We start from the raw sequence: 27940 nt of genomic DNA on the forward strand, positions 1-27940 counted from the left end.
TCATGGCATTCCCCCAAAGAATTCTGGGAGCTGTAGTTTGTGAAAGGGGCTGAGAATTGTTAACAGACGCACACATCCCATTCTCTTTCCAGATGTACAGTTTCCAGAGTACGCTGAAAAAAGAGGGATCGGTTGTTAAACTGCTCTGTGAATTGTAGCTCCGTGAGAGGAATAGGGGACTGGTAACAACTCTCAGCACCCTTAACAAACTACAGGTCCCAGAATTCTTTGGGGGAGAAGCCTTGACTGTTTAAAGTGGTATCATTGTGTCGTGAATGTGCATACCCTCCAACATTTCTCCGATGAAAATAGGGACGTCCCATTTCATAATGATAATTGTACTATTTATACCCCACACATCTTACTGGGTTGCCCCAGTCACTCTGGGCAGCTTCCAACATATATAAAAACATAATAAAACATTAACAATTTTTTTTAAAAAAACTTCCCTAATACAGGATTGCTTTCAGACTGCTCGGGGGTCAGATAACTCCATGTTGTTGTTGTTGTTGTTTAGTCATTTAGTCGTGTCTGACTCTTTGTGACCCCATGGACCAGAGCATGCCAGGCACTCCTGTCTTCCACTGCCTCCTGCAGTTTGGTCAAACTCATGCTGGTAGCTTCGAAAACACTATCCAACCATCTCGCCCTCTGTCGTCCCCTTCTCCTTGTGCCTTCCATCATTCCCAACATCAGGGTCTTTTCCAGGGAGTCTTCTCTTCTCATGAGGTGGCCAAAGTCTTGGAGCCTCAGTTTCAGGATCTGCCCTTCCAGTGAGCACTCAGGGCTGATTTCCTTAAGAATGGAGAGGTTTGATCTTCTTGCAGTCCATGGGACTCTCAAGAGTCTCCTCCAGCACCATAATTCAAAAGCATCAATTCTTCGGCGATCAGCCTTCTTTATGGTCCAGCTCTCACTTCCAGACATCACTAGCTAACTAGATAACTCCATACCCTCCACCATTTCTCCAATGAAAATAGGGACATCCTAAGGAAAAGTGGGACATTCCGGGATCAAATCAGAAACTGGGATGGCTTCTCTAAATCAGGGACGCCCCTAGAAAATAGGGACACTTGGAGGGTCTTAATGTGGTGCTAACTGAATTTTAAGGTATTAATGTGCCCAGAGCCCACACGTATTGATGGCATCAGGGTGTAAAAGTCCTGCATTCAATAACTGTTTGTGCCTGCAAAAGTTTTTTGTGGTCAGCATACTGCTTTGATTCCAATTCTCCATAACATCCTGCTGAAATACTGCAAGTTTTTGCCCTACAAATATTCTGGTTTGTGTGTGCAGGGGGGCGGGGTGTTGTTCTGCTATAGTGAGTGCTGCTCCAGACAGTAGTAACATTGAGGAAGCACCGCAGAACAAAAACTTCTATACTCACCCACCCAAGATGTGCTTACTTGGTATAAGCTGTATTCCCCCCTGCTAAAATGAAAAAGAAAAAAGGTGTGTTTACTCTTAGAAATGTACAAATATTGGGAGTGGGGGACAGGGAAGCGAGGGCAAGAATACAAAGAAGGAGGAAACAATATGTAGTAAAGAAATGCCCATAAAAACCTGTGATAAAATAAAAATACAGCTGGCTTTCCCACCACTTCTAATATGGGATAGCTTTAGCATATTCAGGAATCAAGCGTTTTGTGTCTCTTTTGTAGGAAATGTATCCTTTTTTGTGCATTCTGCAATGATGGGAGTCGAGGTGCCCCATTGCACATCACATTTGCCATAGTCTAGTCTGCTTTCCCCTTCCATCAATTTGCAATTCCTGGCGAGGGAGGGAGCCCAGCAGGGTGTGTTTTCTTGCGCTATTTTAGTCTCTTGCAAGGCTCTTTATCCCAGTTTCTCCAGGCCTTGGAGACTTTTGCCAGGAGCCTGGCGTTTCGACATCTTCACGTTGCAGCAAGGAAGTTAAAGGGGACCCTTTAACTGGGGTTTTTGGGTGAGCTTTCAACAGCCTTGAGATGGGCAGGAATCCAGCAACACGGAGCTTCACCCCTCATGGCTAGGGGCAGCCCAAAATATTATGCTGCCTGAGGCAAAGGATTAGACGCTGCCCCACATCACCAACCCACATACAAAAGTTGATTCGACTGGCGGTTAAATCTTACTTTGTGAGGGTCATAGGGCAGTGCTAGAGCTTCTGTTTTTGCATGAAAACAGTCCGAGTCCTTGCAAGACAGAGATGCTCTGTTGCAGTTCTCTTGCCCTGAATCTCCTACCATTCTGCTTAATTGGATGCCTGCAGCTTCTAGCATTATGATCAAATCTTTGTTCCGTCTGCTTTCTCTACATCAAGCCTAGTTTGATACACTTCTGTCAAGCTCCCCCATTCCTCACTTTCCCCTCTAAATTAAAAATCCCCAGCAATTGTAATCTTTTAGTCATAGAAGAACTGATCATTTTGACTGCCCTTCTCTGCGCCTTTTCCACCTCTGGGATATCCAGCTAAGGCTGGGAGTAAGCCCCATTGAAGTTAATAGGACTTACTTATGAGTAGGGGTGGGCAAGTCTGTCCATTTTAGTTTTTCTCAGTTTCTAATTTGCCCACTTTTAAATCCAGTTTCCCACATTTCCTCATTAGTCGGGAAATTTCATTTTTAAAAATTATCATGGGGATTCGCCCTCATTTTAGTGCGGATTTTTCCTAATATTGACCTTTTTTGTGTGCAATTTTCGCCTATTATGCATATTTCTGCAAAGCAGTTTTCTGTAATTTCGTATGCTCTTTTTGCTACTGTTTGTATCTTTATGCACCCTTTACCCCAGTATATGCATCTTTGTATGCAATACTTTGATGGAGAACTGCATTGCAAAATTCAAAGGGCAGATTTTAAAAGATGGCTGCTTCAGTTTGCATATTGTTTTGGGAACTGTGCATTATGTAGGTTCCCCTGTGAAGGCAAACTGGGTTAAATTTCTCCTTCAGCCCTACTTCTGAGCAGACATGGCTTGGATTGCATTGTAAGACAGCTGAGACGTGTGTTCGGTGCAGGACGACACATCATGTCAGGAGAAAAAATGGGGAAAGGCCATGTAAATTTGGCCAAAGAAAGAGGCCAAAGTATGAGTCCAAACTGTGTATTTCAAAGGTTTGTGAAATCCTGGACGCCCGTTAAAGACAAGATGCCCCTTTACGCTTCTTTACACACACAGCTCTCAGTCTGAACATCCTGGCAGCAATTCAGAAAATCCAGAACATTTAACAAATCTGTTCCTTGGTCATGCCTTGCAAATAAGCTTACTAGCCCAGGAAGAAGTTACTAGCCCAGCTTAAGGCAGACCAAAGAGGGACAGAGAGCTCTGAAGGGGCTTCCATCCCCATGTCTCCTAGGTTCTAATTCAACACTCCAACCACTACACCATGCAGGCTCCCATGGAGAATCAAAGTTGGCGCACACCTGATTTTCTTGACTTCTCTTTAATTTCCTCCAGCTTTTCCTTCTTCCAACTCACCCGCGGGCTTCGCTGTGCATGACGGAGAAGAGACAGATTTCCCATTCCCCCAGCCCTGAGCCTCTCTCAGGGCTGCGAACCCAGAGGTGCTTCACAACATGAGACTCTCCGGCAATGGTCTCCCATTGGCATGTCTCCTAGGTAGGTTCCTTGTTGCTGGCAGGTCTTCTCAGGAAGTTTATGTCGCACAGTATGGAATTGGGTCTTTAGCAATGCTTTCCTTCTAAGAAAAGTGGTACTGGTGGTGTGTACTCTTTAGTATTCCACAACCACTTAAAGACCTGCTGAAAGACTCTCTCCCTGCTCCCCGCACCTTTTCCTCCAGTTCTGTTTTACAGCCCTGTGTCTGATGCCTGGACGTCCATGCTGCCTAGCTCCATCCAAGCCCTGAAGGGCTCCTGCGTGGTCATTCCCTGCTCGTTCACCTTCCCTGGTTCCCGCGATTCCTGGGGTGGCAAGTTCAGCGTGGCTTGGTACCAGTACCGGTCGAGAGGGTACCCTGAAATCTACAACAGCAAAAGCCAGGGCAGCGTCCTGTCGGAGTACCAAGGGCGGACGGAGGTCCTGGGAGACCTCGAGATGGGCAACTGCACCCTTAGCATCAACCCCGTTCGCAGCGAGGATGCCATGAGCTACTATGTCTGGATCAACCCTGATTCGGTTAAACACCGCTTCTACGACGTCACGGTCCGGGTGGACGTAGCAGGTGAGGTGGACCCATGCATCCAGGCCAGGGAGTTGTGATGATGATTTGCTGAGGGTGATGATTTAAACTTGCATACCGCCCTATACCCGCAGGTCTCAGGAAGGTTCACAACATAAAAACACAAAATGCATAGTAAAAACGAAAACAAGAACCTCTCGCTCTACCCTGAGCCTCTTCCTCCCCACCTCACCCTCAGAACTGCCTTTCAAACTCAACCCCCCCCAAAGGCTCCTGCCTCTCCCCACGTGGGCTGCCCTCCAACGCCCCCCACCCACTTTGCTTAGAGGCAAGCTCCCCCCAGTCACCCCCACCCTGAAATAGGGGCCTCACCTTACAAGCTGCCCCATCTCAGGCCACCTGACCCAAACTCCACCCCCACCTCACAGGACCCCCCCCCAACCTCTCCTTGCCCATGTCACATGACTCATGGGGCTCGACACCCTCTTTCTGTGGGGAGGATTAGGTGGGAGCTCAGCCTCCCCCCTCCCTGCGTCACGTGACTATCGCTCCTCCCAGAAGACCCCCTTCCCATCCCTGCTGCATCCCAGTCTCTCGCTTGCTCGTGGAGGAATCTCATGGCCAGTCCCCAAATTTGCCATCTCTTTCTGGCCCTCAGGACTCTTCCCAGGCCACACCCCTTGCTGCCCTTTCTTCCCACCTTCCTTGAGAGATTTTGCCTGGCTGGAATACGTCCTTGAACTCTGATCATGCCTCTTGCATGCCTGGACAGAAGTTTGAGAAGGGTGGGGGAGAGGAATGCTCCGCCCACTTTTGCCTCTGGCCTGGCTCCGCCCACCGCTGGCACGTGCCCCCTGAAAGATTTCTCACAATGGAATGTGGTCCTCGGGCTGATTTGTAGCCTTTTTGCTTGCAGACACTCCGTCGCAACTGGAGATGAGTGACCCAGGCTTACTGACCGAAGGCGACCGCACCCTGATCACCTGTTCAACCCTGCACACCTGCCCCTTGGCTCCACCTACTCTGACCTGGAACCTTGTGGGAGGCAAGGCTGCCACAGTCCAGGAACGTCTTGCTGGGGGTTCCTGGCGGACGGAATCGGGGCTCAGCTACATTCCTTCTCACAAGGATCATGGCAAATACCTGCAGTGCACAGCCACCTTCCCAAACCAGCAACAGTCTAGCAATGGAATCTACCTGCAGGTTAAATGTGAGTGTCTGGACACAGTACTGTGGGTGGAGACTTGGTCAGAAGGCCCCCTTCACTACAAAACAATGGATGCTCTGCCCTTGAAAGTCGGCTCTCATTTTAAATTGTTAAGACAGTTTCTTCTAGCTACCATGAGGACTAGTTACTTGCTAGCTTTATAAATGAACGTGGGCATGTTTTTTAATCTAAGGTGAAAAGATTCCTGCTGTTTAGGAAAGTCTGGGAAAGGGTGGAGGGGGTTTGAACAATAATTTTCTAAACCCACTTGAAGCAGATAAACAAGATGTTTATAGCACAATTTAGCACACCCCCACCGTGCGTTTAAAGCCGATGGCTCCCCCCCAAACAATCCTGAGAACTATAGCATCACAGTGCTACAATTCCTAGCAGCCCATGATTCTTCGGGGAAAGTTGTGTGCTTTCAATACATGGTGTGACCCCCGTCACCCTTTGCAACCATATGGTGTTATCCCCCTTTTTGTGTGACCCTGCACCTTTAATTCCTAGAAAACAGGTAGAAATTCAGAAGGTGCAGACGGAGGAGTTGGGATCAATAGCTGAGGCGTAGGATGAAGTGTGCAGCCTTAGCAGCAAAAATGGGTTTCCATTGACCTCTGCCCCACTCTGACGGACTCTTCCAGATTCTCCCAAAAATGCTGTCGTCTCCGTAGTGGGGAACCCAAACCTGAAAGAAGGAGACAGCGTCACCCTCCGATGCAGCAGCCAGAGCAACCCCCCGGCTGTCAGTTACCGGTGGTTCTTCGGGCCTCGCAAAGCACCACTGCGGGCAGCAGGTGTTGGGCCAGAGGTGACCCTGGCAGATGTGCGGAGGGACTCGGGGCCATACCACTGTGTTGCAGAGAATGATGTCGGGATGGGGGAAGACTCGCCGCCCACCTATCTCAATGTGGAGTGTAAGGAGAGGTTTTGATTTCTTGTTTCACTATCACTGTATTTATCTGTGGCCAACTTGGGGCTTAGTGGCAAAGTCACACCAAGTTCATGTTTATGATGTCATGTTGCCACCTTTTTCTTCGCCTGGAGCTCCTATGCCTTTGTAAAAACGCAACGGGGGATTTTTGTTGTTGCTGCTGTTATGGCATCTCCATGCCTGGGAAAGCTTTGCCGAATGAATTTCTGCCCACCAGGCACAACCCAATAATGCATGTTAAGCAGAGGCACCGAGATGCGCTCAACGTTGGGGGGGGCTCCAGTTTAAAGCATGTGACTTCCCCCAGTGATCCTGAGAACTATAGTTTACCCCTCACAGGGCTACAGTACCCCTAACTGCAGTTCCCAAGATTCTTTGGGGGAAAGTTGTGTGTGTTAAATGTGTGGTGTGTGGTATATTGTGTAGAGATTTAAATGATGGGACAGGGGAATGGGGGAAACTATTTCCCCACCCACTTTTTCAGCCCTTTACGTCTCTGTCTTCTTCCCTGCTCTACTAGCCTCAGTAAACTGGTAAAAAAAACTCTTGCAGGCTAGTACTTATTTGCAAGGCTGCATTAAGTGCACATTTTAAAACCTTTTAAGCTTTTGGAAGTGTAGCAGCTTGGACCATGGGAACACACACTGTGACGTGTGGTTATTCTAGTTTTTAAAATATCCCTCTGCCATCCTTGCAGATAAGCCAGTGATCCTGCCTCAAGGGAACTGCACCCTGTCACGGACTGGAGAGATAGTAACATGTTACTGCATAGCCGAGGGAAACCCCTTACCCGAAATCGAGTGGCGCCTACCAAACCGTACCGTTCCTGGGGAGTTCAACAGCTCTGAGCTGCAGGCAGCCTCAGTCTCCTGGGGACAGGCCATCATTGGGATATTGACAGGCCCCACCTCCAGCCTCACCAACGTGTCTTGCACAGCTACCAACCAACACGGGCCAAGCCAAATCACACTGCCCACCATCCAGGCAGGTAAGTAAGGTCTAAGCGCTAATAAGAGGTATCTGGGAACATAGGAAGCTGCCTTAAACCAAGTGAGACCATTGGTCCATCTGGCTCAATATTGTCAGCTCTGGCTGGCAGCAGCTCTCAGCACTATATGGAGATGCCGGCTGAGCATCTTCTGCTTGCAACACAAATTATCTCCATGAGACATGGGGACAAATCTGTCACTTTGGGTCTCTCTCAGTTTCTTATTTTTCCAATATTCAGTTCTCCACATCAGTTCCTAATTATATAAAAAAGTTGGTATGAGGATACGTCAGTGTGAATTAGTATGAATCTCTCCCAATGTGCACATTTTTGAAAGCAAATTCCCCTCATACAATCCATTTCCCCCTCTTAACTAGTATATGCAGTTTTACTCACCTTAATTGTTTGGAGTACTACATTGCAAAAGTCAGAAGAGTGTAAATTTTGAAGGGGTTACAGTACAGGGTTCCAAGATGTGTGAATTAAGTAGATTCACCACGTGTAAGGGCTAAACTACATGTGATGGGTTTGGGCCTTTGCTTCCTAGCTGTTTGATTTACTAAACGGGAGACGCAGGAGCTGGGGGTGTGAGGAACAATCCATATCAGAGGAGGGTTATAAAACCCTTTCTCCATGCTACGGTCGAGATCCAGACCTTTTCCCACCCTCACCCAACCCGCACTTCTGAAATGGCGGTGCTCTGTGCTCTAGGTTTAGACCAGAGGTTGTCAACCTGGTCCCTACCGTCCACCAGTGGGCGTTTCAGGATTCTAGGTGGGCGGTAGGGGGTTCTATGGCACAAGCTGAATCCTCCTTCCATCGACCACTGGTGAGCGGTAAGGAAATTTGACCATTAAGAAAGATGCACTAGTGAGTGGTAGGTAAAAAAAGGTTGACTGCCCCTGGTCTAGACATTTGTTTTATTCCCCACGATGCCTCAGAGTGGCAGTAAGCCAGAGGAATTGTGGGAAATTAGAAGGATGGCTAAATCAAGCCATGGGACACGTTTTGGAATTCTGGACCAAAAAGGGATTGAGGACCAAAGGCAGGCACCACCAGTGACTTGGGGGGGTTGGCTGATGGCCAAGGATACTAGGGGCTGATGCTGACCTTTCTGGCAGGCTTAGCATCCAACAGGTGAAGCTGTCATGGAGAAGGTACCACCTGGATTTCTGCCAGTCAGCTGACTGCTAAAAGGGACCTTAAATCTCATCTGCATGCGAACGGCCTCTTTGCAAAGGACAGCCGCCAGGTTTCACTGTCTCTTTTTGCAGGGGACACCACCCTCCTGCTCATGGCCTCTGGGGGTGCCGTTGGGGGCCTCCTCTTCTTCTCCCTGCTGGGAACGGTGATGTACAAGGTGACGAAAAGCAGGTGAGCAGCTGGCTTCATCCACAGCACTGTTAGCAAGTAGATGCTAGCTTTCATTATTTAGCAAAAACCGGCTTATGTACCCTCTTCCCCCACCCTCTCCCCTGTCTCTGATACTGTGGAGGGTTGCCAACTTTTTTTATGGGCTGACGCTCCTGCGCCTTTCAGAGAAGCCTGATCTGCAGACATGAGCAGTTGATCCTCACAGCTGGGGAAGCTTCACCTGCATCAATCTTCCATGAACGGTGCTAGATTCTCCCACCGCTATCGGTTGACAACCTTATCCCTACATCCCACTTATAACATCACGTTTTTTCTTTTCCCTCCTCCCTTTCTGCCACTAGAAAAAAGGGGCAGAAGAAAGAGGAAGACGAGGAGCAGGAGGACCCTACGCTGTATGTCACGGATGAAAATGGAGAGCAGAAGACATCGCTCAAAGTAGAGAAGCCCTCCAGGTCCAAGAAAAAAGAGGAGCAGTTCAACATGTACAGCAAGTCGAAGGGAGGAGGGAGCCCAGCTGCTGACAATGTAGGGGAAGGCTCAGGGCAGTACAATACTCAGGGGCAGATCTACTGTGAAACTAGCTCAGCCCTGATAGCTCAGTTGGTTAGAGTGTGGGGCTGATAATGCTAAGGTTGCCGGTTCGCTCCCTGTGTGGGACAGCTGCATATTCCTTCATTGCAGTGCACTGGATGAAATGATCCACAGGGTCCCTTCCAATTCTATAACTGAGCTATCTTGTTAAAGGAGAAGACTTGTTGTATATATTTCAACAATCCTGAAGTCTGAGAGTCAGTAGTGCAGATGTTGTAAAGGTTTGGTGATCTGATGTGGAACAACCCCACTGATGGTGATAATAGAGGTCACCCAGATTTTGTTGCTGGTTGCGAAGGGGCCCCCATGGCAGTTCAGGGCCCCCCAAGTGTAGGTCTGCCACTGACAACATACAGCTTCTCCAAAGCAATCGTCGTCGTCGTCTTCTTCTTCTTCTTCTTCTTCTTCTTCTTCTTCTTCTTCTTCCTCTTCTTCTTAATTTGAGACCCTCATACCATGGAAACAGATCAAATCAACTCTACCACAGGAAGCTTGGGCAACACACTAGTAACAAAACAGTGCCCATCTTAGTCTATCAAAAGCCTGAGAGCCAGTGTGGTGTAGTGGTTAAGAGCGGTAGTCTCGTAATGTGGGAAACCAGGTTCGCGTCTCCACTCCTCCACGTGCAGCTGCTGGGTGACCTTGGGCCAGTCACACTTCTTTGAAGTCTCTCAGCCCCACTCACCTCACAGAGTGATTGTTGTGGGGGAGGAAGGGAAAGGAGAATGTGAGCCGCTTTGAGACTCCTTAAAGGGAGTGAAAGGCGGGATATCAAATCCAAACTCTTCTTCTTCTTCTGGACAGGGAGGCGGGGAGATAAGTTTTTACCTGGTGTCAAAACATATGTCAACAAAGGCACCAGGTGGCCCTCACTGGGGGAAGCGCATTCCACAAATGGGGAGCCACAACTAAAAAGGTCCCCTCTTCCTTGTCACTGCCCTCTGAGCCTCCCTCAGATGGGGGAACTGGAGAAGGGCCTCCAAAGGTGATCTAAGGGACTGGGTATGTTCATATAAGGTAGTTTGTTATGAGTGCTGGGAATTGTAGCCCCATGAGAAGGGTAAACCACAGTTCCCAGTCTTCTTTAGGGGAAGCCATGTGCTTCAAATGGACTAAAACTTCCTTTCTCTTTTTTCTTTTTAGGATCTGAGCACCAAGGCCTACGAATCCATGGCGGTGGCTGAAGATTATGAAAATGTATCAGCCGGTGAGCTGACTGGACTTTACGGGAACCTGGGCAACTGGCAGCCCGCCTCTGGAACCGACCAGATTTACTCCAACGTCTGACCCGAGGAAGGAGAGAACTTTGGTCCAAATGCTTTCCTTTTCCTTTTTTTTCTATTTAACAAGTGCTTGTATAATAACTAGAAGTAATGCTAGCTAGACCAATGGGGGTGATTGAGTAGGAGAGCCGTGGGGGGAGGGAGGGAGGGTGTCAAATTTGTACGCCCAAATAAATCTTCTGGGGCTCCTTCCATGCAACGGTTACCTCCTACAATTCCCTGGGGGAGTATTGTTAGTATAAACCCTCGGGACTCCCTGCTGCAGGGAAAACAAAATACTAGTATTAACTCTCAGGACTTCCTGCTCTTTGTGTGTGTGTCCAGGGATATGTTCTTGGGTGTAGAACCCCAGTTCCCAGTCCATGAGGGGGAATATTTATGACCTTACCCCCCGAGGCTCCTTTCTGTGAGGAAGTATTATTGATCCTCACCCCTGGGATTTCTTGCTGCGAGAGGGATAGCTAATGGCACTGAGCCACTCCAAGACGGCCATTTGAAGAGTGTTTGGAGGGTTGTGCTGTTCTAATCCCATCTTTCTTTCTATGGCTGAGGTCTTTCCTGCTGTGGTGAGCCCATTGTGTCAGTGGATTTTACTGTCAAGACTTTCAAAGTATATGTCTCTATTTTTGTACTTTCAGCATGAATCTGTGGCTTTTATTACTGTGATTAATTTGGGGGTGGGGTGGCAAGGAGGGTGCCATGGAGATCTCTCAGCGGGGGTAGTGGCAGGAGGCTTCCTTAAACAGAAGACTTCTTCGAGCACACAGAAGATTAGGGGTTGCTGTGTTTCCTTTCCCAACCAGGCTCCTGTCTGAACAGCTACAGGACGGTCAGAAATAAAGCAGTTCCCTTTCTGCCACTGCATAGCACAGGTCAAATGTCACCCTCCAGGCCCCTCTAGACCCAGCCATCAGGACTTTCCCAAAACTACTGCTTTCATCAGTAGTAGCGTAGTGGAAAATTTAGAAGTTCGGGGTCTCTTTCTGATAATCACCCCCACGCCCCTTCTAAGATTATACAATCATATTACAGTGGTACCTTGGGTTACATACACTTCAGGTTACATACGCTTCAGGTTACAGATTCCGCTAACCCAGAAATATTACCTCGGGTTAAGAACTTTGCTTCAGGATAAGAACAGAAATCATGCTCCAGCGGCGCAGCAGCAGCAGGAGGCCCCAGTAGCTAAAGAGGTGCTTCAGGTTAAGAACAGTTTCAGCTTAAGAACAGACCTCCAGAACGAATTAAGTTCTTAACCCGAGGTACTACTGTATAATGATACAATAACAACAACAACAACAAGGAATGCATTGCAACAATCAGTGCAGATCTCCATGTCTTGCCTTTCAGCAAGATCCCCTATTTTTTGTGCAAGTACACATGGGCAAACGTTTTGGTAAGTGGTTTTTCCCACGAAGTGGCAATGTACATGACAAAAGTTGCACACCGTTCTCTTGAGACCGAAGCACCTTGTGTTTAACGTTTTCCTAAATGGTTACCTTTGGAGCACACAGGAAACCCCCCCACCCACTTCAGTCTTCTTTCTGTGCACCTCCTCCAGGGTGACCTTAGGTTTGGAAGTCTGGAACCCCCACTGGTCTGAGTACACCTTATTCTGGGCCTCTATGCATGAAATTCCCCTTTTCCACACTTTGGTTTTTCATGCTTACATTTCCCTTCTATTCATAAATTTTAAGGTGTTGAAACATTTTCACAAGCAATACTATGATATACAGAAAGGCAGCACTACACATGCAACCCCCGACCCTCCAAGTGCCCCTATTTTCCAAGGACGTCCCTGATTTAGAAAAACCGTCCCAATTTCTGATTTGATCCTGGAATGTCCCGCTTTTCCTCAGGATGCCCCTATTTTCAATGGAGAAATGTTGGAGGGTATGGAGGTTTCTCCCCCCCCCCAGCTGTCTGAAGGCAATCCTGTAGAGAGAAGGTTTTTTTTTTAAATGTTTAATGTTTTATTGTTTTTTATATATGTTGAAAGCTGCACAGAGTGGCTGAAACAACCCAGTAAGATGTTGGGTAAATTTCATTATGGAATGGGACGTCCCTATTTTCATTGGAGAAATGTTGGAGGGTATGCAACCCCCCCCCCATAAGTTCAGACTTCTAGTCCACTGCAATTGGGGTAATGTGCAGAATACAGTTGTATAAATATTTTTATCCAAAGGCACAGAAATCTCACATTAGTTTAACGCCAGCCTTCATCACATGTGCATCCTGAGCTGAAATACCAGAGACCAAAACCTCATGAGGAGACCAAACCTTAGCTTGAAAGACTCAAGAACATTTCACCTGGAGAAGGGATTCTTAAGAGGTGATGTGATACTCATCTACAAATATTTGAAGGGCTTTTATATGGGTGATTGAGCAGGTGTATGTTCTGATGCTCTGAAGGGCCGGACCCCAGCCACTGGGTTCAATTTACAAGACGATTTTGGTTAAACGTTAGGAATGACCTGCTGACTGCTTTAGCTGTTCGACCGTAAAACAACCATCCTTGGGAGATGGGGAGTTATTCATGGTTAGAGGGCTTTTTAAAGCAAAAAACGGATGGCTACCTATCAGGGAGGCTATGGTCGTAGATTGCTTGCATCAGCCAGTAGAAGATAAGGAAGAAGAAGAAAAAATAAGAATTATTTAGACGAGTCTATCTGCACCTGAAGCCCTGGAGAGTTGCCACCAGAGGACGGCAGAGAACACAAGCCTTTTGACAACCTTATGTTCCCCATATGCGCTTGAGACTAAAACTCCCACCTTCCCCTGCTATGGCAGTTGTGAGGTAAAAAGTAATCGCAAACACCCCGTGAGGTAAAAAAACACCTTGCAGACAGTCGTGTGGTAAAAACGCTTTAATTCCCAACAGTAACGAATGAGAGCCCACAAAGCGAGCAAACGAAAAAAAACAAAACAGTGCCAAACTAATAAATAAGGAAAAATTTGTTGGCGGTGGTAGGGAGCAGTACGGGGTGGGGGGCAAGATTGGGGAGCCTGGTGTGTGTGTGGTGCTGAGACGGGGCGCGGCCCGGTGGTGCCGAAGTCATCCTTGGCCCTCAGGCCCAACAGCACATGCCACATCCTTTGTTTTTGCAGCAATCGCAGCAGTAGCGGCAGGTGGGGAAGTGGCTGTTGAAGCGCTTGGCTCTCTGTAGCAACGCCTGTGGTGGCGAGAAGAAAGAGCCCATTATTAACGGATTCATTTATTCGTTCTGCAGCCTGCCCTCCCCATATATGCTTAAAATGAGGCTTGAATACAAAGCGCGAATAAAGTAAAACAATAATAAATAAATAAACCAGTAAGACCTATAGCAGCCCCTCCAAATGTCCCTATTTTCCAGGGTCGTCCCTGATTTAGAGAAGCCGTCCCGGTTTCTGATTTGATTCCAGGATGTCCCGATTTTCCTTAGGATGTCCCTATTTTCATTGGAGAAATATCAGAGGGTATGCTATTATTCAACTCCGGAGTCGTCTGAAGGCAATGCTCTTTAAAAAAATGTTTTATTATGCTTTTGTATATGTTGGAAGCTGCCCAGTGTGGCTCGGGGTGACCCAGTCAGATGTGTGGGGTTATAAATAGTAAAATGATCATTATGGAATGGGACATCCCTGTTTTCATTGAAGAAAGGTTGGAGGGTATGGTCTAGTCACTAGTGCAATTTAAAACGAACGAAATTAATAGTCACTCATGTTTACCTCAGAAGAGGGTCTACGGGCATTTTTTGGGCTAAAGTTTGCAAGCAGGTCTTGGCCTGGTTTTGTTAATAATAATAATAATAATAATAATAATAATAATAATAATAATATATTTATGCCCCGCCCACTCTGGGTGGCTTCCAACAAAGTATTAAAATACTATAGTCTGTTAAACATTAAAAGCTTCCCTAAAGGAAAGCTTTTTATTAAGGAAAGAGGTACAGATTGTATACTCCTTTTTCCTAAATGTGGTTAAAAGGGGGATTACAAATAGGCTCGGATACGAAACAACAGATAATATATGGGAGCATGAAGAAATAAAAATAAATCAGTAATACTGATAGTGTAATTGTAACAAGTGGAATTAAGAGTTGCTACTGTTTTCTCTCAGGAAAGGGAAAGCGGAGGGGGAAACTGAAAACCTGAAAGGCTTTCTAGGTGTGGGATTGAGGAAGTATGGACAAGCCCTGAGAGAAGAGCCATAGCTCAGAAGATCCCTGATTCAAACCACTGGCATCTTTTGTTAAAAAAGATGACGAGAAAATGATCATCCTGACACCCTGGTGTGCCAGGCAGATCTGATCTAGTAGAAGAGAGCTTTCTATATTCCAGGACAAATTAGACTTCTCAGGGTCCTAATCGGCTGTCATTAGGTAGGACTGCCACAATTTATTTTATTTTAATTTACTAAATCTAGGTATCTCAAGCTGAATGCTTCTGAGCCTGTACAGAGAACCTCTCTTCTGAATGGGCATTTTGTTTTGTTGTTTTGTTTTTAAGGGATTTAAGTGGGGAGTGGGGACAAAAGGAAGGGCAGGAGAAGCCAGAATTGCATTCTCCTTCGAGGCTGCAGAACTCTAAAGCAAGATTCAGGAATATAGCCTGACACGCCAAAGGATCTTAGTGTGGTGCTGAGAGAGACATCTATTTCTCCTTGCACCATGCTGCCCCCTTGCCTTCACACTGGAGTAGTACAAGCACCACTGGGATATAGGTCTCACCTGAACGGTATTCGCCCTGGGCTCTGTCTTGTACGTATCCAAGCTCGTGAGGTCTTTCTCAACATCTGTCTGTGAAGAGAAAGAAGGAGGGGATTTGTTTTAGCTCATCTGTTACTGAAGGGGGAAATCTTTCCAAACTTCACAGGTTGGGGAAAAGCCAGACTTGGCACGTTTTCAACTCTGGTTCCCTCCTTGTTCTCCCCACCCTCCCTCAGCACAGTGGCGCAGTTAGGAAAGTTTGGATCAGGGTTCCCCAGACTTGGGCCTCCAGCTGTTTTTTTTGGATTACACCTCCCATCATACTAGTTGGCAAGACCAGCGGTCAGGGATGGTGGGATTTGTAGTCCGAAAACAACTGGAGACCCAAGTTTGGGAAACCTGGGTTTAGAATCAGGTTTCATAAACACCCTTCTCTCTTTGCGGTGGGTCAGTGGGAGAACATCTGCTTTTCAGGCAGAACGTCTCAGATTCAATCCCTGGCGTCTCCAGGTAGGGCTGAGAGAGAGAAGCCAAAAGCAGCCAAAATAAATAATGTTTCTGATAATCAACTGTTTATTCAACTCAATGTGTTTCAGTGAAATTTCCTTCACCGGGAGCTGCAAGAGCATTCAATTTCTTAAAGGTAAAGGGACCCCTGACCATTAGGTCCAGTCGTGACTGACTCTGGGGTTGCAGTGCTCATCTCGCTTTATTGGCCGAGGGTGCCAGTGTACAGCTTCCGGGTCATGCGGCCAGCATGACTAAGCCGCTTCTGGCGAACCAGAGCAGCGCACAGAAACACCATCTACCTTCCCGCCAGAGTGGTACCTATTTATCTACTTGCACTTTGGCATGCTTTCGAATTGCTAGGTTGGCAGGAGCAGGGACCGAGCAACGGGAGCTCACCCTGTCGCGGGGATTTAAACCGCTGACCTTCTGATCGGCAAGTTGTAGGCTCTGTGGTTTAACCCACAGCACCACCCACGTCCCTCTATTCAATTTCTTAGGACCCTGATTTGTCAAAGCTAAGAAACTGAAGAGCTGAGTTGGATCAACAGTTGATCATGAGCACTAGAGCTCTCCTATCCCTTTGATCTTTCTCCCCCTCTTGTTGCCAGGGCTGAGAGAGACCCTTATCTGAATCCCTGGAAAGCCACTGCTGGCCAATGTGGACAATACTGAGACAGATGGACCCAAACGTCTGACTCCACGTAAGGCAGCTTCCTATATTCCTAAATATCCATTTCCATCTAAAGAGAGGGGCCATTAAGTCCACAGTCTGAAAGGACTTTCCTACACTGCTGCTTGCAGCAGTTCTCAACCTGTGGGTCCCCAGATGTTGTTGGACTACAACTCTCATCATCCCTGAGCCTTGCTAGCTAGGGGTGATGAACCTGGGATCTGAAGTCTATAGCAGTAGCTGAGAGTTGTTAGGAGACCCCATCCCAGTCCCAGGCCCAGAGCTACAGTGCCCAGAGAGGGTTAGAAATCAACCGCTCTCTTCCCAGAAAACTGTGAATTGTAGCTCTGCGGGGCAGGAACTCTCCAGAACTCATTTCCGGCACCTCTCAGGTGGGCACCATTGCCATTCTAAGATAACAAGGGAGGTGCTCATGGTGAGTTCAGGCACCTCTTTTTTCTAGAAAAAAATAGCACTGGGTAATGCTAACAAAGTAACAATTTGCTACCTTTCATGGCACCCCAGATCTGTCACGAAGTGGCCACCAGGCTTGGCCTCATAGGAGCCAACTCCTAAGCACCAAGGTCCCTTCAGCCCCCCCAAAAAATATTTTTGAGGACCGCCACCCCCCACAAAGCTGATGGGCATTGCCATTCAAATGGTGTGCATGTACCATGTATTGTGGTCAATTATGCGGAGTGGGGATTACCTCCCCCCCAAAAAAATATTTTAATCAAGTTGGCATCCCTCCTTGGCCTAAGGATAGCTCCATCAGCTTGCAAGTTCATGGAGTCCGACGCAACTCAAAACAATTAATTGTGAAGCTATGCCACTGAGTCATACCGCTAGACTAATATATGGATCAGAATGAAGCTTTCTGTCAGATTTCATAGTTCTTGGCTCGAAAAAAGAACTCCAAAGTGTATTTTTAAATGATGTACAGGAATAAATGTCTACTGTCAAGTAAAATACTTTCACAGCACGATTCTAGCCATATCTACTCAGGTAGGTTCCACTGAGTTCAGTGGGCTAAGTGTGCATAGAACCCCACAAATGCACATTTTAAGAGAAAATGCATCCAAAACATAATACTGAGATGTGAAATTTCCTAAGGTTTTTTAAATAAATAAATAAATAAATAAATAAATAATCACAGCTTATATCTTTATAAACTATAAAACAATCCCATACACACACACACACAGAGAGAGAGAGAGAGAGAGAGAGAGAGAGAGATTTTGAAAGAAGATTAAAACAAAAACAAAAAAAACACCGAACAATATATGGAAACAGGCTGGAAAGGATTTATGAGTGAACACATGTAAAAGTGACGAGGTTCACAAATAGACTGCTCTATCCTAGTTAAGGGGGCCTTTGCTCAGTTATAAGACACAAAACTGGCTGACGCCAACAGATCATTGGCAGAGGATCTGCTTTGCAAGCAGATGGTCTCAGGTTCAAACCTTGGCATGTCCAAGTTGGACTGGGAATAATGTCTCCTGCCTAAAACCTTGAAGAGACACTTCCAGCAAGTGCAGATGTTCCCTAGCCAGATGTTTCAATAGTCTGACTTCCTATGAAGTCCTATGACTTCCTATAGCCTCCTACGTTGGATGAACATGACTAGGAAGATCATCTCATAAATTCTGCCTCGTAATTTATAATGTGATTCTCACCTGAAGTTTGAAGGCACAAGTGTTTCTGGTGGTCGCGATGAGAAGAATGAAGACCACGCAGACTAGTTGCAGTTTCATCTTCCTTTCTTGCAATGGGTCCTGTCCCTTTCTTTTCAATCACTTTTCTCTCTCTTTTTCCTGCTCCCAGGCTGTCAGGATCTCTCTCTCTTGATCTCTCTCTCTGAAAGGCCTAGAATGTGTTATTCCCAAGCAAAGAAGTGGGCTACTTTTATAATGCCGGTGAGTCCCTCCTCAGCTTGGAATCAGCCAATCGCCTGTGTTCCAAGAAAGAACACGTTTGGATGAGATAACTCTTGAGCAAACAGGTCAATAGGCTTATCACATTTTATCAGAAACTCATATTCTACACACAGAGAGGAAGAGGGGGCCAAATTTCCTAACTGATGTAACTCGAGGGTGCTCCATGACACTTCACATCCTTATTTACGCCTGCATGTGCAGCTATTGCATGGATAAAGTCTGATGTACAACAACAGGATTGACACATTCTTTCATAACTTTTAATCTACCATCCTTTCTGGGGTTTCCCCGTGGATTACAACTGATTTACTGTAATTTTGTGGTGGGTTTTTTTCCTTTAATTTTTTTTTAAAAAAACAACTGGAAGCCAAAAATAGGAAAATGCAGCTTATGCACTATGACTTCCCCAAGTTTTGCAACACGCTTCCAGTCTGCGAAGAGAGGAAGTTTCACAGAAGGGGAGAACGGTTTAAGAAACAAATCGGGAATGCAGTCGCCACCACAGGAATACTTTGAATGGAAGACATTACTGATCACTAAAACCTAGTTCTACGGCAGAGCCCATAACAGACATAGGAAGAACACAATTCGGATTCGGATTTCTGAAGTCTATGCACCTTGACAGATTTCAGTGCAAATTGATTTCAGCTCAATGAACTAGCTGCTGCTGTCAATCTATTTAAGATCTGGCTTACGGTGCAAATGTGAAATCGGATCCAATTCATTGAGCATCATCTACAATTCAATTGGGCTGTGAATTCTCAGAAATTAAAGAAAGAATAGAACAATGACATTCTTAAATTATTTGCTGCACCTTTAGTTCTGGATAATTTTGTGCCACCAAAGGAGTTACTGTGTTTGCTATTTTGAATCACAGAAGTTTAAAATAAATAAATAATCATTACCCCCACTTTTTTAGTTAATGAAAATGACCAATTAGCTGCCAGTGAAGGAAAAAAGGAACAGTGAAAGTGCAAAACATGAGTGTAAAAGCTATTTAACTAAAAGTATCAAAATCCCAGGAATTTTGAACAGATATTGGAAAATCTGAGGAAATCTTTAAAAACAGCAAACAGTAAAATATTATTATTATTATTATTATTAATAATAATAATAATAATAATAAAATGGCTATATTGAAAACTTAAAACTATAGTGTATTCACATATCCTTTCAAAGTTTTTGAGTTTGTCCATGTTCCAAAAGTTGCAAAGCCCTCATAACTTATAGGGACTGGAAATCAAATAATCTGTTGTTTCAAATCCAGTCAGAATCAGAATTAAAACGCATAGGTTTTATGTTACACATCAAGGATGTCCCTGTGAGCCAAACAGAATTTGCAGGGGAACATTCCCAAGCAAATTATCTCAGTTTGCATTTGTTTGCATCATATTCATATTTTATACTCCCCCTCCTCAGTCTTCCTAACAATAATTATTAATATTTTAATAACTGGTTTTATAGTGCCCCTCAATCATATTCCCAGTACAGTTTACAAAAAGAAAAGAATGATAATTATAATTGTGGTTCTGCTGCTGCTGCTACCACCACTACAGCTAAAGATAGTAAGGAGGGGAAATAAATCTGCAAGAAATTCTCAATTATGAATTTTATTTTATTTTAAAAAGAAGCAAATATTGGGTTTGGTAAGCCAGTAATTTACAGCATTCACCCATGCAAGCTTTTCTTTTTTCTTTTTAAGGTATTAATCAAAGCTGAATTTCAAATGCTAAATCTGCCAACACTCAAAATTTCAGAAGTCAGATATGAACCCCACGACTGTGCAAATTTTCAATGGGTAGAAAATTTCCCTTTCAACCCTACTTATTCAGACAACTTCTGTAAATGTGTCCTGTTAGTTTGATGCCTGCTTCATAAATTGAAACTTGTCAACAGATTAAAGAATTCTAGTTAATTGACAATCTTACTCATTCCATTTGTTCAATTTATATATATCTGCAGATTGCCAAAACCACAATGTCTGTGTCTTTTTGTGAAGCCTTTTACCTTGTCCACTGGAGCACGTACCCCCACGGGGGAAGATAGAGGAGTCAAAGAACACCAGGGTGTAGTTCACGGAGAAAGAGTTTATTCAGTTCTGCGCAGAGACGGCCAGCGGAATCGCTTCCAAAGGCTGGCCGCGTTTACAGCAAACAGGCAAGCACTTTTATACCCTTCTCATTATCCCATCCCTCGTGTCATCCCACCTCCTTCATCCAGTCACATAACACCTTTTCATTTATTCCCTTATATGGCTCGCTCAATGTTCTGTTGGCATTTTCTCATTGGTTCCTGCTTCTTCCTCTTCCACGCATGCTCCCTTAAGCATGACTCATCCTTAAGCTCGACTCATGCTTAAGCATGACTCATCCTTAAGCTTGACTCATGCAACATACTTGCATAACTTGTTTCCTCCTTCACTCTCAACCCCTCCCTGTTCTTTCCCCATAACTGCCAAGGGTGTAGTCTTCACAAGGTCCCTTTTACATCCTGGTATCCTTCATTCCCTCCTCTTCTTGTGGACAGCCTTCGGGCTCGTCCATAGGGATGGGATGATATTCACGCATCAAAGCTATAACACGAGGTCCCATCATGCGGGACACCATTTTCTGCATCATATTTTGCAAGCATTGCACCAAGCAAGGAATACAGAAGCAAAGGAGAAGCAAGATTAGCAAAGGTCCCATAAACATAGCAAAAAGTCCCCGGAGCCAACCTGTTGGGAGAAAGTTGTTTAACCAAGACATATCCCAACCTTCCCAAGTCTGTACAGGAACGTGGGATACTTTTTCAATGCTGGCTGCCAGGTTGCAGATAGCTTCACCATGATCTGAAATATTGAAGCAGCATGCTCCACCAGTTAGGTTGAGGGCAGCACAAAATCCTCCTTGTTTGGCCAGAATAAAGTCTAGCCCCAATCGCAACTGGAGGACAGCAATGCAAGTTTCATCTAGCTGGGTGGCTATGAGACGGAGGGTGTTGGCCGTGGCATTAGCCACAATTTCCACCACTGCCTGGAGTCGAATGATTCGATTAAGGTTGTAAATTGACTCCCTGGCCCCTGCTACAAGCTCATCGGGGTTCCAAGAGGCCGGGTCATAATAGGCTATTATCCGCTCAGGTGGCCATTCATTTTCTCCCCACTTCTGGCTGCTCCCCCCGCCACAGAAGAAATGACACCAGTGCTCCTTCGCCTACGCGTAAGGCGTCCAAACGTAGAAGGTCTGGGTAGAATCCACATTGGTGGAAGCAAATAGGCCGGGAAACATACCCCGAACCACCCCCCTGGGAGCTCATGATAGGCTCGAGTCCCACAGACCCAGTACATGTCCCGTTTTGCTAGGGTGACCATGTGGCCAACACTGGAGGTCTTCCGGAGGTCTTCTGGAAGGAGAACTCGGGAGAGTGACTGTACATAATTATCCATCTCAACATCCTGGACAGGGGTAGGGGAAATCATGTGTACATATGGGACAGGTCTCCCAAACATTAATTCAAAAGGAGAAAAGTGAGTTCGTTTGGATGGAAGACTGCGGACCCGGAGCAGGGCAAGGGGTAACATAGCTACCCAATTGGATCCAGTCTCTTGAGTTAGTTTAGCCAATTGATTCTTCAAGGTCCTATTCATGCATTCCACCTTTCAAGAGCTCTGGGGCCGATAGGCCGTGTGTAGTTTCCAATTTATTTGCAACGCCTTTGCCAGCTCTTGTAGAATTTTGTGCACAAAGGCACATTGTCGGACCCTATGGAGCGGGGCAAGCCATAGCAGGGAATGATTTCCCGCAGCAGGCATCTAGTAACTTAGATGACCGCTCAGTCCTGGTGGGCCATGCCTCAACCCATCCCGTGTAGGTACATACAGCCACGAGGAGGTAGCGGTACAGTCCACAATGGGGCAATTTGGTGAAGTCCACAACGAGGTCTTCCATGGGCGCCATTCCGCAATGTTGGACACCGGGAGGGGGCAGCGGGCCAGTTCTGGGGTTATTTTTCTGGCAGAGGATGCACCTCCTGGAGGCTTGTGCAGCCAGTTGATAAAGGTTGGCGATGTAAAAGCACCTTTCAAGTTGCTTGGCAGTAGCATCTGGTCCCACATGTGAAGAATCATGATATCGCTGAATAACCTGCCGGGACAAAGATTCTGGTATCCAGACTCGATCATCAGGGGTGAGGTACCATCCTTCCTTGGAGATGTCCAGCCCTTCGGCTTCCGCTGTCGATGTTTCCTGAGCAGTATACTATGGTTTTAGGCCAGGGTCCAGGATTTGCTCAGGCACCAAGGATCCAATGAGAGGCACCGAGGCCGGTTTCCGGGCTGCTTCTCTCGCTATTCTATCAGCTAGGCGGTTTCCCCGGGCCTCCTCGCTGGGTCCCGTCCGATGTCCATAGCAATGTACCACAGCCACTTGGTTCGGTGCCCATACTGCATCCAGAAGATCCAGAAGTGCCTGAGGGTGTGCTACTTGGCCTCCCTTTGAGGTAAGCAATCCACGTTCTTTCCCAAGGGCCCCATGGGCATGCAAAGTGAGAAAGGCATACTTAGAGTCAGTATAGATGTTAATATCCCCCCCCCTCAGCTAAGCACAAGGCACGGGTCAGTGCAGTTATTTCTGCCAGCTGGGCTGAGGTCCCAGGTGGGAGTGGGCGGGCCTCGATTACTTCCTCTTCAAGAGCCACAATTGCATTTCCTGCTCTCCGCTGCTTTCAGCAAATGGAGACTGACATCTAACTGCTTTTCATAGGGCTTCACATACTCCCTCACTCTCCTCCTCTGTTTTTCTGTCCACAATTTACCCTCGGTAGTCAGGGCAGCCAGTCCCCTTCAGAAGCCCTCATCATCTTCCTCCTCTGACTCATCATCTTTAGAGGGTCCCGGGATACTAGAGTCTAGAGCAGGATCAAGATTAGCTGGTGGCGGGGTGGGTTGTCCCGGGACTGGATCAGCTGGTGCCATTGGTGGGGCATATGGTGGAGGCGGTCTTATAATGCCCCCTCCTCTTCTTCTGGGTCTGGTACTACTGGTTGAGCGGCCTGACACCGGACACTACACAATTTTACTTGGGGTGGAACTGTACGGCATGCTCTCAGGCAAGGGGGATTTTTATCCACATTCGTTTTCCAAGTGGAAATATATGGCACTTGGTCAGCATGATTCTTGACTATAGTCTGCCACAAAGGATTTATTAACTGTTCGTCAAAAGTCCCTTCGGAGGGCCAGCCTGTCCCCTGGGTTGGCCAATCCACTTCACAAAGGATCCTTAATCTTTCTTTCTTCAATTTGAAGCCCCAATCCTCATCCTTTGTGGCGGCTTTCCAGTTGTTTAAAAAACATTGCAACGGGGTGCATTTGCTGCTACCCGTTCCCATATCGCCAAGATACTCCGCTCCTAGTCCAATAAACACACACTCTCCAACCTTCACACCCTGTCAGTGGCCCAGACGAGCTCGCGCTGCCGAGAACTGCACTTCAAGGGTCACACGTGGCTTGGCCGGTGACTCTGAGCCCCAACCTCTCATTCATTCATCCACACACTGGAGTATCTTCATACAACACACACCTCACCTCCCTTTCCCTTTTCCCCTTTTCCTACCACGCTGGCGGCACTTTACTGCCACAGCCAGCCGGGGCGGATCAAGCCCCGTTATACATAAGCTCCCACTAACCACACAAGGAGCTTACCTTGACTTCCGGAGTCACCCTTGTCCCCTCTCGGCCGTTCTCTTTCTCCCGCGACCGGGCGTCTCCACTCAGGAACGGTGTGGCTGGTTCCCCCCACAAACTGGCAGGGTGCACACTGGAGCCGTCAACCCCGATCCAAGCTGTTCACCGCGGTCGTGCCTGGTCCCCTTCTTCTCTGCTCCCGTGGGGAGCGCGGGATCTCGGGCGAGCCCCCAAAGAAATGAAGCCTTTTACCTTGTCCACTGGAGCACATACCCCCACGGGGGAAGATAGAGGAGTCAAAGAACACCAGGGTGTGGTTCATGGAGAAAGAGTTTATTCAGTTCTGCGCAGAGACGGCCAGCGGAATCGCTTCCAAAGGCTGGCCGCGTTTACAGCAAACAGGCAAGCACTTTTATACCCTTCTCATTATCCCATCCCTCGTGTCATCCCACCTCCTTCATCCAGTCACATAACGCCTTTTCATTTATTCCCTTATATGGCTCGCTCAATGTTCTGTTGGCATTTTCTCCTTGGTTCCTGCTTCTTCATCTTCCACGCATGCTCCCTTAAGCATGACTCATCCTCCTTCACTCTCAACCCCTCCCTGTTCTTTCCCCATAACTGCCAAGGGTGTAGTCTTCACAAGGTCCCTTTTACATCCTAGTATCCTTCATAGTATCCTCGTACACCCCAGGTAGTGTGGTTGCTGACCTTGAGCCAGACATCCTGGAGAGTGAAGTCAAATGGGCCTTAGAAAGCACTGCAAATAACAAGGCCAGTGGAAGTGATGGTATTCCAGCTGAACTATTTAAAATTTTAAAAGATGATGCTGTTAAGGTGCTACACTCAATATGCCAGCAAGTTTGGAAAACTCAGCAGTGGCCAGAGGATTGGAGATGATCAGTCTACATCCCAATCCCAAAGAAAGGCAGTGCCAAAGAATGCTCCAACTACTGCACAATTGCACTCATTTCACACGCTAGCAAGGTTATGCTTAAAATTCTACAAGGAAGGCTCAAGCAGTATGTGGACCGAGAACTCCCAGAAGTGCAAGCTCGATTTAGAAGAGGCAGAGGAACCAGAGACCAAATTGCAAACATGCGCTGGATTATGGAGAAAGCTAGAGAGTTCCAGAAAGACATCTACTTCTGCTTCATTGACTATGCAAAAGCCTTTGACTGTGTTGACCACAGCAAACTATGGCAAGTTCTTAAAGAAATGGGAGTGCCTGATCACCTCATCTGTCTCCTGAGAAATCTCTATGTGGGACAAGAAGCTACAGTTAGAACTGGATATGGAACAACTGATTGGTTCCAAATTGGGAAAGGAGTACGGCAAGGCTGTATATTGTCTCCCTGCTTATTTAACTTATATGCAGAATTCATCATGCGAAAGGCTGGGCTGGATGAATCCCAAGCCGGAATTAAGATTGCCGGAAGAAATATCAACAACCTCAGATATGCAGATGACACAACCTTGATGGCAGAAAGTGAAGAGGAATTAAAGAACCTTTTAATGAGGGTGAAAAAGGAGAGCGCAAAATATGGTCTGAAGCTAAACATCAAAAAAACGAAGATCAAGGCCACTGGGCCCATCACCTCCTGGCAAATAGAAGGGGAAGAAATGGAGGCAGTGAGAGATTTTACCTTCTTGGGCTCCATGATCAGTGCAGATGGTGACAGCAGCCACAAAATTAAAAGATGCCTGCTCCTTGGGAGAAAGGCGATGGCAAACCTAGACAACATCTTAAAAAGCAGAGACATCACCTTGCCAACAAAGGTCCGTATAGTAAAAGCCATGGTTTTCCCAGTAGTGATGTATGGAAGTGAGAGCTGGACCATAAAGAAGGCTGATCGCCGAAGAATTGATGCTTTTGAATTATGGTGCTGGAGGAGACTCTTGAGAGTCCCATGGACTGCAAGAAGATCAAACCTCTCCATTCTGAAGGAAATCAGCCCTGAGCAGTCACTGGAAGGACAGATCGTGAAGCTGAGGCTCCAATACTTTGGCCACCTCATGAGAAGAGAAGACTCCCTGGAAAAGACTCTGATGTTGGGAAAGATGGAGGGCACTAGGAGAAGGGGACGACAGAGAATGAGATGGTTGGATGGTGTTCTTGAAGCTACCAGCATGAGTTTGATCAAACTGCGGGAGGCTGTGGAGGACAGAAGTGCCTGGCGTGCTCTGGTCCATGGGGTCACGAAGAGTCGGACACGACTAAACGACTAAACAACAACATCCTTCATTTGAGGTACTGAAGAAAATAGAACTTACAATTTAATAAATAAGACTTACTGTTTATAGTGAAAAGTAAAGGGCAACTTTTCCGTTCTCTTTTGCACTAAACAAAAAAAATCAAGATATAGAGAAGCATGCACTTAATTTGTAACTCCAAATAATCAACTACAGCTTCAGTTGGCTAATAATATTGTTAATTATTGTCACCATATACAGCACAATCCATTCTGAAATCTTGTCTAGCATTCATAAATTCTGACTGTTCGTTTTAGTGTCACGACACTGCTGAGTTCTTTCGCAAGACTGATGGCAAAGATTGTCCTTAGAATTGATTTGACTTCAGTCACTGAATATTTCTTGTGTTGTTTTTTTAATCCATACCAAAATCAGTGCATTGTAGTTGTAGTTATTTTTATTCTCTATTTTAAGTTTCTAAATAGTAGAAGCAGAAATGAATCAAGTTGTGCTGAGCTCAGGCAAGATTTTATGGATTTAGTAAATTATATAAATGAAGTTTTCAATTTGTTTGGGTCCCAGAACAAAATGCTGAAGCAATAATTATTTAGATAACACACAACTAAATTTATTAGTACTCATTTATTTTGGTGTTGTAAATATGCTGATCGTAAGTTTAAGTTGTTCCATGTTCATTCCCAGAATCTTTTTATACAAAATTTTCCATTACTTCTGGGGTTGTTTTTTTCTGAATGAGATTTGTTACTTTTAAAAATCATTATCCCCGAATCTGTCTGGATAGCTGAGATGCAGATAATTCAATTCCTAATAGCCATAGATTTGGAATACTTTTTGCTCTCCTTGCCAGTCTCACTTACATCCAGAGAAGACTAAAATCTTTTTTTATTTCTCTGTGCCTTAGGCTGCCATCCTATAATACGTCTACCTGCAAGCAAGCCTTATTTAACAGAACGGAACTGACTTCTGGTGAGCATGTATAGGATTGTGTGGTTACAGCAAAACGTTGGAACTCAGCCAGTATCCTTAGAAATTGTTTAGTTTGCACTTTAGGAATATTTAAATTTATCTCAGTCCGGATTTGGGCGTATGTCACGAGGAACCTAAGTTAACAGAACTTACAATTAATAGCAGTCTGAGGTTGTTGTCATTTGTGTAGGTGGGCTTGTTAAAAAAAAGAGAGAGGCTATAAATCCATAAGTATATATATTTTAATTGTCTATCATTCATTCGTATATAAATCTAGAACACAGTAGTATAATACTGTAGAGTGGTATCTTGGTTCTCAAACGCCTTGGTATTCAAACAACTTAGAACCCAAACACTGCAAACCCAGAAGTAAGTGTTCTGGTTTGCAAACTTTTTTCAGAAGCTGAACGTGCTCCGTTTTGAGTGTTACACTGAGGTCTGTGTGTTTTTGCTATTTATTTTGAGTTTTTGCGGCTCTTTTTTATGACTGTGCGGAACCCAGTTCAGCTACTGATTGATTGATTGTGTGACTGCAGTACATTGTTTATTGCTTTCATTTTATGGATCAATGGTCTCGTTAGATAGTAAACTTCATGTTTAATTGCTGTTTTAGGTGTTGTTTTTAAAAGTCTGGAAAGGATTAATCCATTTTGCATGACTTTCTATGGGAGAGCGCGCCTTGGTTTTGGAATGCTTTGGTTTTGGAACGGACTTCCGGAACAGATAAAGATGGCTCTGCAATTCCTTAGTTGGAATTGTAATGGGCTCAATGGGCCTCTGAAGAGAAGACAAG

The 27940-nt window shown here is 45.9% G+C and overlaps 2 protein-coding genes across 5 annotated transcripts in view; one reads left to right on the forward strand and one right to left on the reverse strand.

Annotated features, from left to right (window-relative positions):
• The window catches only part of LOC308590100 (B-cell receptor CD22-like), a 31490-nt gene extending 20353 nt beyond the window's left edge, over positions 1 to 11137 (forward strand). The window contains exons 2-9 of one of the 3 annotated variants that reach the window (XM_081199775.1): positions 3439 to 3600; positions 3785 to 4165; positions 5040 to 5333; positions 5975 to 6247; positions 6962 to 7252; positions 8527 to 8626; positions 8968 to 9151; positions 10361 to 11137. In XM_081199775.1, the coding sequence (XP_081055901.1) occupies positions 3558 to 3600; positions 3785 to 4165; positions 5040 to 5333; positions 5975 to 6247; positions 6962 to 7252; positions 8527 to 8626; positions 8968 to 9151; positions 10361 to 10504 (1710 nt within the window). In that variant the 5' untranslated portion in view covers positions 3439 to 3557 and the 3' untranslated portion in view covers positions 10505 to 11137. Of the gene's footprint in view, positions 1 to 3438; positions 3601 to 3784; positions 4166 to 5039; positions 5334 to 5974; positions 6248 to 6961; positions 7253 to 8526; positions 8627 to 8967; positions 9152 to 10360 lie in introns of those variants that run through there. The other 2 variants (XM_081199776.1, XM_081199777.1) reach the window with 2 other exon arrangements.
• A 2215-nt stretch (positions 11138 to 13352) lies between these two features.
• HAMP (hepcidin antimicrobial peptide) lies at positions 13353 to 20330 on the reverse strand. 2 transcript variants are annotated; one of them, XM_081202111.1, is made up of 4 exons: positions 20313 to 20330; positions 18045 to 18225; positions 15210 to 15278; positions 13353 to 13673 (listed from the first exon to the last, which is right to left on the reverse strand). In XM_081202111.1, the coding sequence occupies exons 2-4, from the start codon at positions 18120 to 18122 to the stop codon at positions 13569 to 13571; spliced, it is 252 nt and encodes an 83-aa protein (XP_081058237.1). In that variant the 5' UTR covers positions 18123 to 18225; positions 20313 to 20330; the 3' UTR covers positions 13353 to 13568. The 2 variants fall into 2 exon arrangements, with proteins under 2 accessions (XP_081058237.1, XP_081058238.1); XM_081202112.1 differs by lacking the exon at positions 20313 to 20330 and having other exon boundaries at positions 18045 to 18241.
• Positions 20331 to 27940: the final 7610 nt, after the last annotated feature.

The sequence above is a fragment of the Podarcis bocagei genome (assembly GCF_964188305.1).
Source record: "Podarcis bocagei genome assembly, chromosome: 7".
NCBI classification, from domain to species: Eukaryota; Metazoa; Chordata; class Lepidosauria; order Squamata; family Lacertidae; genus Podarcis; species Podarcis bocagei.